At 48.8% G+C, this 15,558-nt stretch overlaps 1 protein-coding gene across 2 annotated transcripts in view; it reads right to left on the reverse strand.

The window, feature by feature from the left end:
- Positions 1-945: 945 nt before the first annotated feature.
- The window catches only part of timeless (timeless circadian clock), a 53,034-nt gene continuing 38,421 nt past the window's right edge, over positions 946-15,558 (reverse strand). For both annotated transcript variants that reach the window (XM_085972993.1, XM_085972992.1), the window contains exons 24-30: positions 11,295-11,517; positions 8,410-8,478; positions 7,459-7,577; positions 4,208-4,403; positions 3,756-3,831; positions 2,815-2,891; positions 946-2,356 (exon numbers count right to left, since the gene is read on the reverse strand). In XM_085972993.1, the coding sequence (XP_085829119.1) occupies positions 2,229-2,356; positions 2,815-2,891; positions 3,756-3,831; positions 4,208-4,403; positions 7,459-7,577; positions 8,410-8,478; positions 11,295-11,517 (888 nt within the window). In that variant the 3' untranslated portion in view covers positions 946-2,228. The remainder of the gene's footprint in view (positions 2,357-2,814; positions 2,892-3,755; positions 3,832-4,207; positions 4,404-7,458; positions 7,578-8,409; positions 8,479-11,294; positions 11,518-15,558) is intronic.

A 15,558-nucleotide genomic window follows, 5' to 3' on the forward strand; every position in this document is an offset into this window, starting at 1 on the left:
TTTCTGGCCTAGAGGGTAGATAACACCCGAGCCTTTGGTCAAAGTTCCTCTTTAACCAACCACCAGGAGACAACAGTGTTAACTGTTTAGGTCTAATTACAATGGAGTAAGGCCAGTCAGCCCATCTTAATTCATCCGTCCAAAAAAATCCAAGATTCCTGCCATTTCAGCATCCAATTGCTTCTTCAATGATTCAGGGTTTTCACCTCCCCTACTCTGATTAGAAATCTGTTTAATATATTGGTCGCTTTTTGTATGAAGAATTGCCTGACAGTTATTTTCCCTCCTCAGAGGGAGCATCTCGGGGATTCCGTGTGGGTGCGGGGTAAACTTATACTCTTCCACGCTAATGCACAATATACTGGTGAGCTACACAGGGCAGTTCCAGTATTTTACTGTCATCTGCACTTACAGCCAGTAGAAAATGCATATCTAGCTTCCCCATCACTTAAATCTACCTTGAGGTAAATCTTTCTTTCTTAGTAAAGTCAAGCTTCAAAATGGAAGCAGAATGTTCAGCTCTGGCGAATGATTATCTTGTTCCACTACAATATAGAACTGAAGTATGTAGTACAAGGGTGTGCAAAATATTAAATGGTGTAGAAAAGTTTGGAGTAACTTGCTGGGTGGGGTAGGGGAGATAAAAGCATTGGGGACAGTCAGAATGCAGCTGGATGCTATAATGGGAAGAGTGAGGGTACTCGCGGGTTGGGTTTCCATGGGAAAGTTATGGCACTGGAGGGATGGCCTTTGACAGGCCGAAAGGCCTTATTCTACATTGTTAAAATTGCATAGTGGAAAACAAATTGCAGGTTATGTAAAACAAGTGAGAGTTCCTACAACCCATCCCATTTATTAATGAATTATAGTATGTGAAGAATGATGTGGGGATGTTCATCTAGGTAAACCCGTCACATTTAAGATATTCACGCACACACACACACACACCATACAACAAGTTTTATTTAGTTTATGTTTTGTCGGCAATTAAAAGCTGTCTGAAATTCATTACAACAAATACTGGGAAATTCCCACCAGTTAACTTGTCCATTAGAAAGCTCAACACACAGAACCGCAGGTTTAAACAAACTGACAAAGAAGGAACCATGGCAGATGTCAAATCAGAAATAATAATGTGCACAAAGCTAAATTATACAATGAAAGAAATATTACATTAAAATTCAAGGTTTCATTGCTGGTCATTGTAAATATTTAAAGAGGAATATAGATGGCTACTCTCTGTAATGTAACCAAAACACATCGGGGGGGCGGGGGGGAAACATGAAAACAGAAAAAAAAAATCTCTCCCTCACAGAACACACACTCATTTGAAGTGGATATGGAGCCAAACTGCATCCAACCAATACAACCAGGATAACTCCAAAGTCTCTCCATGGATCTACTGTGCTGCTTCCAACAGAGGGGTGAAGACCAGCACCAAGAAAACAAGGGACCAATTGCTTCCATTCCTTTTTGTAATTTTGAACCTCTCCTCCTCCACCTTATTGATGCCTTCCAACCTCTGTCTTCCTTTTATTAAACCCAGCCACCTGACCTTGCACTCCCACCCGCCGCCCAGCTGCACGAGTTAAAATACCCCCGCCTCAAACTTAGGCCGACGACTGTGTTTTGCCCTAGAACCACTCCTCCTCCCTCCCAAAAAACAAAATCCGCGGGGGTTTAAATTGACCCCTACCTGCGTCTCATGCAAGGAACGTTTGCTCCTTCAATTCCCGAGTGAACTTTGTTTCTCTCCCTCCCACAAAATACTGCTTTCTGCTGCACACAGCAGTATTACAACACAAAAACTGTCAAAAGTAGCTCTCAAAGCATCTACATTCGTGTAAATGTCCAACACATGGCTAGTGCTGCAATTACATTTCTTAAAGCCACAGTGCTCCCTTTTCATTTTCATAAGATGACTGCGGATGAAGAAACCTGTACAATACTGTTTTTTAACAAAAGAATGCTTTCCACTCTGTATAGATTTTTTTTTATTGGCTGTAAAAAATGTGATGTTTTAAAAAAAACCACGTGAATGCAAACACAGGTGGCTTAAAAATAGATAGTGTGAGATATATATTGTATTGCTTCACTCTTTGAATGAAATTGCTTACAAAACTTACATAAAAGGACTTTAATATTTGCAGATGCATTTGAAAATGAATCTTCGGCTGTGTGTTGCCCTTTGTTTGACCCAGTGTTCGAAAGGCTCAGGCTCATCGCGATTAATCCTCATCATCGTCTTCAATTGCTCGCCGCCGCCTTTTGATTAGTCGGTGGGTGACCTCGGAGTCGGACAGCTCCGAGTCAGGCTCAGGGTCTTCCATCGCCTCCACTTCAGCGGTTTCCTCAGCTGAAAGCCCATATTCAAGACCATTAAAACCATGGAATCAGTCGCGATTCCCATCCATGTGCAAAACTCGCCCCGGCCTCTACCAAAACTGTTTAATAGCTGGCTGCTGCAGACTCTCCGATTCTGTGTCCTTCCATGAGGGCAAGGGCCACATTATGGTTTATTATTGGGAACTCATGCCCTGCCCCCCCCCCCATTGTGGTGCAAAGTCATGCAGCTACAATGCACACTGCCCTCTACCAGAAGGTCTAGAAACAGAATGCTCTAATTTTAGGCTAAGATTTCTCTGTGTGTTGAGGGGGGAGGTGGGGGAGAAAGGATAGCATTTGCTGGGTCAAAAAGGTGCACTAATTATTGGACAATGCTTAAAAATGTCAAGAGATCTTTATCTACAACTTGAAAAAAAAACTGCTGCATTAGTTTAAAAAGCTTATGAAGAAAAAAAACCAGAATCTTACCCCCGTCTTCCATTTCATCATCACTATCGAGCAGGCGACTCCGCTTTAGCAGATGTTTGGGTTTGGTCTTCTCACCACTGTAACAGTGCAATATAATCTGGTTTTAATCCACACAGGACCAGCACAGCTCATCCATCAAATTTACTGAGCAAAGCTACCGATCACTGGAACATCCCTTTCACAAATATTATAAAGTTTAGGGCACTCCAATAGCACGATATGTTCAACCTGCTGTGCCACAAAGTGGTAGGACATGTATCCACACTGCGATACGTACAGTTTAGGATCTCAGTGATACGATCATGGGGAGGAACAAAGAACTTGCATTTAGACAGCACCTTTCACGACCTCAGGACGTCCCAAAGCGCTTTACAGCCAATGAAGTACTTTTGAAGTGTAAGTCACTGTTGTAATGTAGGTAGGGGACGGGGGGACATCCCAAGTGGAGGTGATGTGGTGATGTGGCTGAATTGAACACAGTATAATTATTATAGCGGTGCATCTCGACTGTCCCTTTCAAGATGCAGAGACTGCGTATCGGTCTCTTCCACGAGACAAAGTAAGAGTTGGAGAAGCAGCCCATAATGTCTAGTGAGAGACAAGAACATTTCTCTACTTTTTTGTTTCATTTACACTGGCTCCTCTTCCCCAGCCACTCCACCCCACTTCTCTGATTGAGGAATAGTTTAACACTTGAGCGGGAACGCTGGCCGTGATACACCGCTGGCCAACGTTCCTGTTAAGCTGCGAGGTCCCGCACAGGCCGCTCACCAGCTTTTAAATGAAGAAACCGCACATGCGTGAAAATTTGAATGGGGCGCGCAGTCACTTAAAGGGACCCCGTACGGAAAAAAAATTAGAGGAAATATTGCTGCTGGCACTGCACCACCAGACTCGGCGCACTGGAGCTTACAAGCCGAAGGAGATTGTTTATCACTTGCCTTTTGGTGTCACTGTCTGATCCAGAGGCAGACTCGAGAGGTCGTTTGGTTCTCTCTTCAGGTTCATCATCGCCGCCTGTAAAATATAAAAAGATGCAAGTGTGTACAGACCAGGGCAGGAGAAAAATATTTCAAAATCATTCTCTCCCCTCTCACTTTAGATTATTTTTAAGTTGCTTAGCCCTCACTCCATAACCATAACCTAGTGGTCTTAGAATTCCCTGCCAGGGGAAGGATGAGGGAAGCATCTTATTCAGTAGCTCCGCGAGACAGCATAACTGATTAGGGGCCAGTTGTTTGAAAACTGCGGATGCATAGCTACCACTCAACACACAGCAGGTTGGAGCATCATCAACTTTCAAATGCTAAATAAATCTGCAGCAAGCCAAGAATTGAAACACAAGACCAGACGTTTCAGCTGCAAAGCTACTTGAATTTATTTCCAGCAATACCTTTAGTAGGGGCAGCATTCCTCTCCCTGGCCATCACCAGAGCTCGCAAGGCCTCAGACCTCTGATCTGCACTAACATCTTCATCTCGTTCCACTGCTTCTCCTCCTTCACCTCCACCATCGTGCAGGGCGATAACTGAAGCAATCTTGCGCAATTGCAGAGCACTCAGGTTAGCGGAAATACGCCAGAAAGATTCCTGAAATAAATAAAAAGGAGCACCACATGTAGAAGTGATTGATTGTAGGGGAGAGAAGGAGGAAATAACAACATGGAAACTGCAAAGGAAACGAACAGGAAAATACCATTTTGCCCAACAATCCCACCCATTTTTGGTTGATCTCAAACATACCTTTTTCACCACATCCCTTAAATCATTTCTCTCTTTACAAATATATCAATCTCAAATTCATTTTATACTGTCTGCTTTAGTAGCCTTCTCTACTTCATATGTCTATTAGACAGTGTAAAACAGCTCTGCATAAATTCCCTATTTTTAAAATCACATCTCTGCTCTTTGACCCCTCAGTCACAGAGATCCATTTGTCCAGATCGTCTTCATAATTCTGAAAACTATTAGTACATCTCATGCTAATAACCAGAGCCTTTCCTCACAATTTACATCACCAACATCAGTTTCCCTTTGAAAAGAAAAACTTGTATTGATATAGCACCTTTCACCACCTCAGGACATCCCAAAGCGCTTTGCAGCCAATGAAGTACTTTTTGAAGTGTAGTCACTGTTGTAATGTAGGAAACGCGGCAGCCAATTTACACACAGCAAGCTCCCACAAACAGCAATGTGATAATGAGCAGATAATCTGTTTTAGTGATGTTGATTGAGGGATAAATATTGGTCAGGACACCGGGAAGAACTCTCCTGCTCATCTTCGAAATAGTGGCCGTGGGATCTTTTACGTCCACCTGAGAGAACAGACGGGGCCTCGGTTTAACGTCTCATCTGAAAGACGGCACCTCCGACAGTGCGGCGCTCCCTCAGTATCGCCCCTCCGACAGTGCGGTGCTCCCTCAGTACTGCCCCTCCGACAGTGCGGCGCTCCCTCAGTACTGCCCCTCCGACAGTGCGGCGCTCCCTCAGTACTGCCCCTCCGACAGTGCGGCGCTCCCTCAGTACTGCCCCTCCGACAGTGCGGCGTTCCCTCAGTACTGCCCCTCCGACAGTGTAGCACACTCTCAGTACTGCCCCTCCGACAGTGCAGTGCTCCCTCAATACTGCCTCTCCGACAGTGCAGCGCTCCCTCAGTACTGCCCCTCCGACAGTGCAGCGCTCCCTCAGTACTGCCCCTCCGACAGTGCGGTGCTCCCTCAGTACTGACCCTCCGACAGTGCAGCGCTCCCTCAGTACTGCCCCTCCGACAGTGCAGCGCTCCCTCAGTACTGCCCCTCCGACAGTGCAGTGCTCCCTCAATACTGCCTCTCCGACAGTGCAGCGCTCCCTCAGTACTGCCCCTCCGACAGTGCAGCGCTCCCTCAGTACTGCCCCTCCGACAGTGCAGCGCTCCCTCAGTACCGCCTCTCCGACAGTGCGGTGCTCCCTCAGTACTGCCCCTCCGACAGTGCAGTGCTCCCTCAATACTGCCTCTCCGACAGTGCAGTGCTCCCTCAGTACTGCCCCTCCGACAGTGCGGCGCTCCCTCAGTACTGACCCTCCGACAGTGCAGTGCTCCCTCAATACTGCCCCTCCGACAGTGCGGCGCTCCCTCAGTACTGCCCCTCCGACAGCGCGGCGCTCCCTCAGTACTGCCCCTCCGACAGTGCGGCGCTCCCTCAGTACTGCCCCTCCGACAGTGCAGTGCTCCCTCAGTACTGCCCCTCCGACAGTGCAGCGCTCCCTCAGTACTGCCCCTCTGACAGTGCGGCGCTCCCTCAGTACTGCCCCTCCGACAGTGCAGCGCTCCCTCAGTACTGCCCCTCCGACAGTGCGGCGCTCCCTCAGTACTGACCCTCCGACAGTGCAGCGCTCCCTCAGTCCCGCCCCTCCGACAGTGCGGCGCTCCCTCAGTACCGCCCCTCCGACAGTGCGGCGCTCCCTCAGTACCGCCCCTCCGACAGTGCGGCGCTCCCTCAGTACCGCCCCTCCGACAGTGCGGCGCTCCCTCAGTACTGCCCCTCCCACAGTGCGGCGCTCCCTCAGTACTGCCCCTCCGACAGTGTGGTGCTCCCTCAGTACTGCCCCTCCGACAGTGCGGCGCTCCCTCAGTACTGCCCCTCCGACAGTGCAGCGCTCCCTCAGTCCCGCCCCTCCGACAGTGCGGCGCTCCCTCAGTACCGCCCCACCGACAGTGCGGCGCTCCCTCAGTACCGCCCCTCCGACAGTGCGGCGCTCCCTCAGTACCGCCCCTCCGACAGTGCGGCGCTCCCTCAGTACTGCCCCTCCGACAGTGCGGCGCTCCCTCAGTACTGCCCCTCCGACAGTGCGGCACTCCCTCAGTACTGCCCCTCCGACAGTGCGGCGCTCCCTCAGTACTGCCCCTCCGACAGCGCGGCGCTCCCTCAGTACTGCCCCTCCGACAGTGCGGCGCTCCCTCAGTACTGCCCCTCCGACAGTGCGGCGCTCCCTCAGTACTGCCCCTCCGACAGTGCGGCGCTCCCTCAGTACTGCCCCTCCGACAGTGCGGCGCTCCCTCAGTACTGCACTGGGTATCAGCCTGGATTTTGTGCTCGAGTCTCTGGAGTGGGAGTCGAACCCACGACCTTCTCACTCAGAGGTGAGAGTGCCACCCATTGAGCCACGGCTGACACTTAAAAACTAAAATCCCCCAATTCTGAAGTGTGCAACAGACTATTGATGTATGCTTCCCAAAATGCCACGTAAGCGACAGTACAACAGTTCCAATAGGTGAACCAGGGTAATAGGAAGGAAATGTAAAACCAATTAAAAGCTCACATTCTGCATCATAGGAGATACATGACTGGATCACTCTTTGATACATTAAAACACACTTAAAGCTGGAGAATATACCTGGCGGTGGCCATCATACTCTGACAAACATCATCGAGTAGATTGGGCTATAGAGCTTTAATTGTTCATTGTAAACACTGTTGATGTTTGAACCACAGTGCTGGCACTATGAGCAATGTCTATCAAGACACAGCGTTGCTGTAGCAATAATAGGAATAACGCTCCTTTCTATGGCAAACAATGTTCTGTTTACAGCCCTTTTTAGTCTATTTTTTATTCAGACTATTACTTAAGTCAGTATTCACCCTCCCTTGTACGTCACCTAGTTTACCTGTTCATTGGCAGGAGGTCGAATTCCAACTTTTTTCAGAAGTTTCTGGAACACTTCATGCTCCATAGCATCTTCATTTTCTTCAGACAAGGGGACGAGCGGCACTGCAATCGAGGTCCCTGCACAGAAATCAGATTTACCGAATACTGAAACACAGCGAGACGCTACAGCTAAAGCCAGACAATTTCACACTTTACTGAAAACGAAAGTCAGTGCTTTCAGTCAGACACCTGTAAGTTAAAGTAAAGAGACTGTTTTTTATTCTCCCTGTGCCACATGCCACCTGAGCCAAGAGAGCATGTGGAAGACTTATTAAAAAGTGTCAGTTGTGGCTCAGTGAGTAGCACTCTCAGCTATGAGTCAGAAGGTCGTGGGTTCGAGCCCCAGCCCAGAGACTTGAGCATAAGATCCAGGCTGACACTTCAGTGCAGTACTGAGGGAGCGCTGCACTGTCGGAAGAGATCGCCAATTTTGGCCAATATTTATCCCTCAACCAACATTACTAAAAAAGATTATCTGGTCATTTATCTCATTGCTGTTTGTGGGAGCTTGCTGTGCGTAAATTGGCTGCTGCGTTTCCTACATTACAACAGTGACTACACTTCAAAATAAGTACTTCATTGGCTGTAAAACACTTTGGGACATCCTGAGGTGGTGAAAAGTGCTGTAGAAAGGCAAGTTCTTTCTTTCTAGTTAGTCTGAAACTTGCCACCAATGGCACATAAAGGCAGGGACGTCCCTCCCTCAGACTTTCCTCCCCAGCGGGAAACACTCGCTCAGCCACTCAGCGGAGTTACTATGCGAGTGTGGTAGATATGATGCAGCTGTTAATTTGACTGCTGTTCCAGCCTAAAATGACAGTTCTTTTCACAGGACATCAGCAATACAGTGTGAATGAATCAACAGGATAAAGTAGTGTCTTTAGATTAGGAACTGTAATAAAGTACTGACCATCATCTTCTCGCTTGTCTGCTGTCCTGTTGAGGCAGTTCTGCAGCCACAGAAGAGGACCCGACAGACCTGTATTCAGAAGGTGAAATTAATTATTTTAATCCATTGTAGCTCACAGCTACCATACATTGCTGGAAACTATGCAGACTGAAAGCTTTTGTTCCAGATGAAAACCCAAATGTTTAAAAGAAAATACTTCTCCCAAACCCTTTCTATGGGAAGGAGGGGGAAAAAAAAAGAAGCAACAAGGTTGGGGGGACCAAAGAGTTAAGAATTGTCAGAAATAAATATTGGTATCCAAATAAGCCAATGCAATTTAAATTCTCCTTCCCTTCCATAAATAGATATAGGGCCAGATATTCCGATCCCTGTGTGTTTATACACGCTGTGTACACACCCGTAGGAACATCGGAAATGCCGGTTTCAGGCATGCCAAGCGCATGCGCTGAAAACCGGCGTTTCCGATCCGTCAAGAATGCTCTCGACAGATCGGACGCCTGCCCTGGAGAAGGGCCTCTGCGGGGGGAGAGATCCGCTTTCTGGAAAACCTCCGCCCGCAGAAAACCCTTAGAAATCTTACTCCTGGTAAAAGCAGGCGCAAGGCCTGCTTTCATCAGCACAAGAGTCGAAAAAAAAGTTTTTTTTAAAAATCATTTTTTATTTTAAAATACTTTTAAAAAAGTTAAGTTTATTTTTAGCCCCGTAAAAAGCAAAAAATTTAATTTTTGTTTAAAATTTAATTTATTGTAATTTCAACTCAGTTTTAAAAATGTGATTTTTTTTTAATGTATTTAATGTTTTACTGTTTTCATTTCCTTTCCAGTTTTGACAAAGGGGTTCGACCCGAAATGTCGACTCTATTTTCTCTCCACGGATGTTGCCTGGCCTGCTGAGTTTTTCCAGCATTCTCTGTTGTTATTTCGGATTTCCAGCATCTGCAGTATTTTGCTATCATACTAATGTTTTACAGTGTTTTTGGGGTGATCTCCATTCATATATTTGACAGGTCTATCTGTCAAGTGTATGAAGGGAGATTCCCTTCTTTGATTGGCTCCCCATGGCCCACGTGATCCCAGGGATGCTGGCGAACCGCCTGCGCCTCTGGGATATGTGGGCCCTGCGCATTCCGAGTTGGGGAGGCCCAGGAGCGGAAGTGGCCGGACCTCGGGAGCCCCCGGGTAAGTCCGTAGATTTTTTCCAGATCGGAGGCCTCCGCACGCAGGAAGCCTCCGATCGGAAAATACGGCCCATTCTCTTTCCCACTATTTATTCTCTCAATCCCAAAAAACGCCATCAGGGTTTCATTCATTTTAGAATGTCTTCCTCAACACAACTGGAAAGGAGCATATTTAATTTTGTTTTTCCATCTTTCCTCTAGAACCTCGTCCCTCCTCCGCTCCCCCCGCCCCCCCACCCCGCATCAGCACAAGTGCTCACTCACGAACCAGGATTAATGTATTTGCTGCATTTAGACTGGAATCATTTGCTCAGTTTACTCAGGAACTCAAAAAATTCTTGCTGAACTGCGAAGGAAACAAGACAAAATTCTCTACAAATCCACTCTTCTAATCACATTTTGAAGAACAAACGAGAGGAACCAACTGTGTAGCTCCTTACAGCCTTGGTTTTCAGAAGAACTAGTGCTCCCTCACTGCAACATTCTCCAGTGTCTGCAACTGAGGCATCACAACCAACGCTCGTCATCCAATATCCACACACGCACACTTTCACAACAGGGGGTCACTGGATAGTGATCAGGAATAAAGTTTTTCCTCAACAGTGGTATCACTCTCACCTCCGAGTCAGAAGGTTGTGGGTTCAAGTCCCACTCCCGAGACTTGAGCACAAAATTTAGGCCGACATTATATTACAACAGTGACTACACTTCAAAAGTACTTCAATGGTTGTAAAGTGTTTGAGATGGCCCGAGGTTGTGAAAGGCGCTATAGAAATGCAAGTCTTTCCTTTGTCAACCGACCTCAGGACGGTAACGGTAACTGGAGCACCCCAACTGCGATCAGCTAACTCAGCAGCTACAGGAACTTCACCTAGGACTTTCCACACTGAACCATCAGGGGAGCTCCTATAGTCAGTGGCTTTAACACACACAATCCTTTGTAAAGATTCTACCTTGAGGAGAAACTTATCTGGAATGCAATGGGTCAACTGAATGTTCTAATAAACCTAATTTCCTAGGATACACTAAATCTATTGGGAGGATTTTAGGCTACTACAATCCTATTATCACAAGTACCACCCATGCTTACAATGAAGCACTGGAAAACTCCTCATCCCAGTGTTCGGTTGTGCAAAGTGCGATTCTTTAGGTGAATTTTGTATCAAGGTGAGGGGGATCAGTGCTGCGGAGTGGAACATTTGTCTGTTCCAGGCACCCAGCGTCAGTGCCAAGCACTCAAGTGTAGCATAGCTTGATGCAGAATAAAGCTCCCGCTATTCTGCCCCAGCCTCAGAAGAGCGTCCCCTATTACACCGTGTAAAATTTACCATCTCACACATCCGCCATCCTGTGGTCTGAGTGAAACTACCAGTTTTAGTGTCAATTAGGGCAAATTGGTGACATGGACCCATGCCCGTCCCACTTGGACGGAGACTGCCCAAATACTGGAACCAAACCCATGTCCCACAGCGGAAAGGCCAGTGTGCAAACCCCCTGCACAACCCAGTAACCCTTGCTTTCTCTTCTCCACCCCTTTGGCTACTCTCTCTTCCCTCCACCCCCACTCCGAGATTTATTTAGCAGTTCAAATGAAGGAATAAAGCCACATTACCACGGTTTGCCCCATCCTACACGAGGACAGTGATTTGTTTCCCCAAACCTTGGCACAAAACCCACTGAAAGACTGAGTTTTAATTTTAAAAATGACCTTGCTGCTGAAGTTTGCAGCACAGACTCGGGATTGCTGGGTCAGGCTCCCTCTCGTCCATCTTTAGTTCATCTCCTTTGGCAGCGTATCTTGGTCTGGATTTAGTGGTCAGCTCTCCCCTCTCATCCTCACTACTGTCATCTTCATCCAGTTGATCCTCTTCCTCGGACGACCCCCGAGCAGCATCATATCCCAGATCATTTAGGAAGTCATCCTCTTCCTCCTGAAATAACAATTCATGGTGAGAGCCTCTTACAACGCAGGGAAAGTCAGCTGCCTTTCAGAATCCATTTTTTTTCTAGGCAACGCAGAATGAGCAAAATACCTGTTTACCCAAATAGAGCAGTGTGCAATAACAACAGAAAATGCTGGAAAAACTCAGCAAGTCAGGCAACATCCGTGGAGAGAAATTTGAGTTGACGTTTCGGGTTTGACCCTTCTTCAAAACTGGAGAGAAAAGGAACTAGATCGAAGGCAGGGCTGCGATCGGACAAAAGAATTAAAGAACCAAAAGAAGTAAAAGAGATTAGAAGCTAGACGAGATGGTAATAGGCTGTGATTAGGTGTAAAGTGTACTGGCAGGGCAAAAGATAGCTGCCAGGTGTGAGAGAGAAACAAAAGGAAAGGGGGGGGGGGGAAAGGAAAGGAGTGGAAAAATATAAGTGAAAATGAAATAGGGGCCGAGGTTATGATCTGAAATTGTTGAACTCGATATTGAGACCGGAAGGCTGCAGACTGCCTAATCGGAAGATGAGGTGCTGTTCCTCGAGTTTACGTTGAGCTTCCGTGGAACAGTACAAGAGGCCAAGGACGGTGAGGTCCGAGTGGGAATGGAGCGGTGAATTGAAATGACAGGCGACCGGAAGCTCGGGGTCACCCTTACGGACTGAACGGAGGTGTTCCGCAAAGCGGTCACCCAATCTGCGTTTGGTCTCCCCAATGTAGAGGAGACCGCATCGTGAGCAGCGAATACAGTATACTAGATTGCGAGAAGTACAAGTAAATCGCTGTTTCACCTGGAAGGGGTGTTTGGGGCCCTGGACAGTGGGGAGGGGGGAGGTATAGGGGCAGGTGTTACATCTCCTCCGCTTGCACGGGAAGGTGCCAGGCGAAGGGGAAGGGCTGTTTGGGGTGATAGAGGAGTGGACTAGGGTGTCTCGGAGAGAGCGGTCCCTGCGGAATGCTGAAAGGGGAGGGGAGGGGAAGATACGTTTGGTGGTGGGATCACTTTGGAGGTAGCGGAAATGCCGGAGGATGATCCGTTGAATGTGGAGGCTGGTGGGGTGAAAGGTGAGGACAAGGGGAACCCTATCGTGGTTCCGGGAGGGAGGGGCAGGGGTGAGGGCAGAGGTGCGGGAGATAGAACTGACACGGTCGAGGGCAGTGTCAACCACGGTAGAGGGGAATCCTCGGTTGCGGAAAAAGGAAGACATGTCTGAAGCACTGGTGTGGAAGGTGGCATCGTCGGAGCAGATACGGCGGAGGCGGAGAAACTGGGAGAATGGAATAGAGTCCTTACAGGAAGCGGGGTGGGAGGAAGTGTAGTCCAGGTAGCTGTGGGAGTCAGTGGGCTTGTAGTAAATATTGGTCGATAACCTATCCCCAGAGATGGAGATGGAGAAGTCGAGGAAGGGAAGGGAAGAGTCAGAGATGGACCATGTGAAGGTGAGGGAAGGGTGGAAATTGGAGGCAAAGTGAATGAAATTGTCAAGTTCGGGGCGAGAGCAGGAAACGGCACCGATACAGTCATCAATGTATCGGAAAAAGAGGTGAGGGAGGGGACCCGAGTAGGACTGGAACAAAGATTGTTCCACATAGCCCACGAAAAGGCAGGCATAGCTAGGACCCATGCGGGTACCCATGGCAACACCTTTGATTTGGAGGAAATGAGTGGAGTTAAAGGAGAAGTTGTTCAATGTGAGAACAAGTTCAGCCAGGCGGAGGAGGGTCGTGGTGGATGGGGACTGGTCGGGCCTCTGTTCGAGGAAGAAGCGGAGTGCCCTCAGGCCATCCGGGTGGGGGATGGAGGTGTAGAGGGATTGTACGTCCATGGTGAAAAGGAAGCGGTTGGGGCCAGGAAACTGGAAACTGTTAAAGTGGCGGAGGGCGTCCGAAGAGTCGCGGATGTAGGTGGGAAGAGACTGGACAAGGGGAGAAAAGATAGAGTCAAGATAGGAAGAGATAAGTTCCGTAGGGCAAGAACAGGCTGAAACGATGGGTCTACCAGGGCAGTCCTGTTTGTGGATCTTGGGAAGGAGGTAGAAGCGGGCTGTGCGGGGTTGGGGAACTATGAGGTTGGTGGCAGCGGGGGGAAGATCTCCAGAGGAGATGAGGTCAGTGACAGTCTTGGAAACGGTGGTTTGATGTTCGGTAGTGGGGTCATGGTCCAGGTGGAGGTAGGAGCAGGTGTCGGAGAGTTGGCGTTCAGCTTCCGCTAGGTAGAGGTCAGTACGCCAAACAACAACAGCACCACCCTTGCAGTGTGCTCATTGTTATACTTCTAAAAACCATTTTAAATTTTGAGCTCAGAAAAGAACATACAGGAAACTCTTTGGTGTCCGGCACCGACATGGTGCCAGTTGATTAAAAATTCCGGATGACGGAGAGGGTTATCTACTGAGGCTATTTTTAACAAACAAAAATTTAAAAAATCAAGAAATGTGCAGTATACAGTGATTGGGAACTTACCTACAGAATGTTGTTAAATGGATGGTGGAAGATGCTTGATTAAGTACAGTACTGCCAGTTGAGGGTAATGCAATGCAATGACTACCAGCAGCGTGGGAGACACACAGTACCCCTGTAAAATGGCGGATCAGAAGAGACTACCGGCAGCGCGGGAGAGTCAGACTCCTGTTATTGAGGTGTTCGGACTTCCGACAGCGCCAAGAAGCCGAGTAGTAGCAGTTTGGAGAACTACCCCCACTGACTAACTCGGCCACCACGGGAGACTCGGACTCGGCAACATTTCCGGTTATTGAGGTGTTTTTGGAGTGAGAATTTTGCCGGTTAATAGAGAATTCCGGATATTTAGGTGCCGTTTAAACGAGAGTTTCCTGTATTGAAAACAGATTAACTAAATTCTACTGAAGGCACGAGCAGCAGAATCTCCTCTCTGACAGGAAGTCCCAGAAATCACTTCAAATTCAAGTGTTGACGCCGACAATTCCCCAAATTAAAAAAAAACAACAAAATTCCTGACTAACCGTTTACTCAAAACCAGCATGATTCTACAGAACTAAAAGTTCATTACTGGGGGTTAAAGAACTGACTCTCAATCAATCAAACCAACTTGTATTCTTTGGATTATAGAAGACTAGCTGGAGTGCCTGGCGGTGCTGAGGGTTTTTTGAGGGTATGTTGTTGGAAGAGAGAGAGAGAGAGAGAGAGAGAGAGGGAGAGAGAGACTGGGGGGAGAAGAGAGAGACTGGGGGGGAGAGAGCGACTGGGGGGGGGGGAAGAGAGAGAGACTGGGGAGAAGAGAGAGAGAGAGACTGGGGGGAAGAGAGAGAGAGAGAGACAGGGGAGTGAGAGAGAGAGAGAGAGAGAGAGAGAGAGAGAGAGAGAGACTGGGGGGAGAAGAGAGAGCCGGGGGGGGGAGAAGAGAGAGACGGAGGAGAAGAGAGAGACGGGGGAGAAGAGAGAGAGAGAGAGACTGCTGGATTTAGTTCGGGATTAGCCTGGAGAGAGAGGGGGGGGGGGAAGGAGCGCCTCAGGCCTGGCCCGATGGACCCCTGCAAAGGAAGGAAGGAAGGAAGAAGGCGAGCTCTCCCTCCCTGTCCCACCCCCTCACTCTTTCCCTCCCTCACCCTCTCTCCCTGCCCCTGTCTCTCCCTCCTTTACTCTCTCTCCCTCCTTCCCCTCTCCTCTCCCTTCCTGCCCCTCTCCTCACCCCTCCCTCCCTCCCTCCTCCCCCCTCCCTCCCTCCCTCCCTCCCTCCCTCCCTCCTCCTGTCTCTCCCTCCTTTCCGGTACCAGAACGGAGTTAGTCCGACATCGGGAAGCCGGGTGCCCATCGCTCCGAAGCGAGTCTGGGGTTCCTCATCGTTAACGTGGCGGGCCTTTGGACCCGGTTGGCCGGGCGGCAGACGAACGCCTTTCGCTGCGGTGGGGGGGGGGGGGGTGAGAGAGAGAGACGCCGCCGCTCACCTGCTCGCTTCCCTCTTCCCCCGGGCTTTGCGCGGAAGAGAGAGAGAGAGACTGGGGGGGGGGGGGGAAAGAGAGTGAGACGCCGCCGGTTGCCGGGGTAACCCTCCTCCCTCCCC

Source organism: Somniosus microcephalus, chromosome 33 (assembly GCF_052327205.1).
Source record: "Somniosus microcephalus isolate GS21.2 chromosome 33, FLI_Smic_1.0, whole genome shotgun sequence".
NCBI lineage: Eukaryota > Metazoa > Chordata > Chondrichthyes > Squaliformes > Somniosidae > Somniosus > Somniosus microcephalus.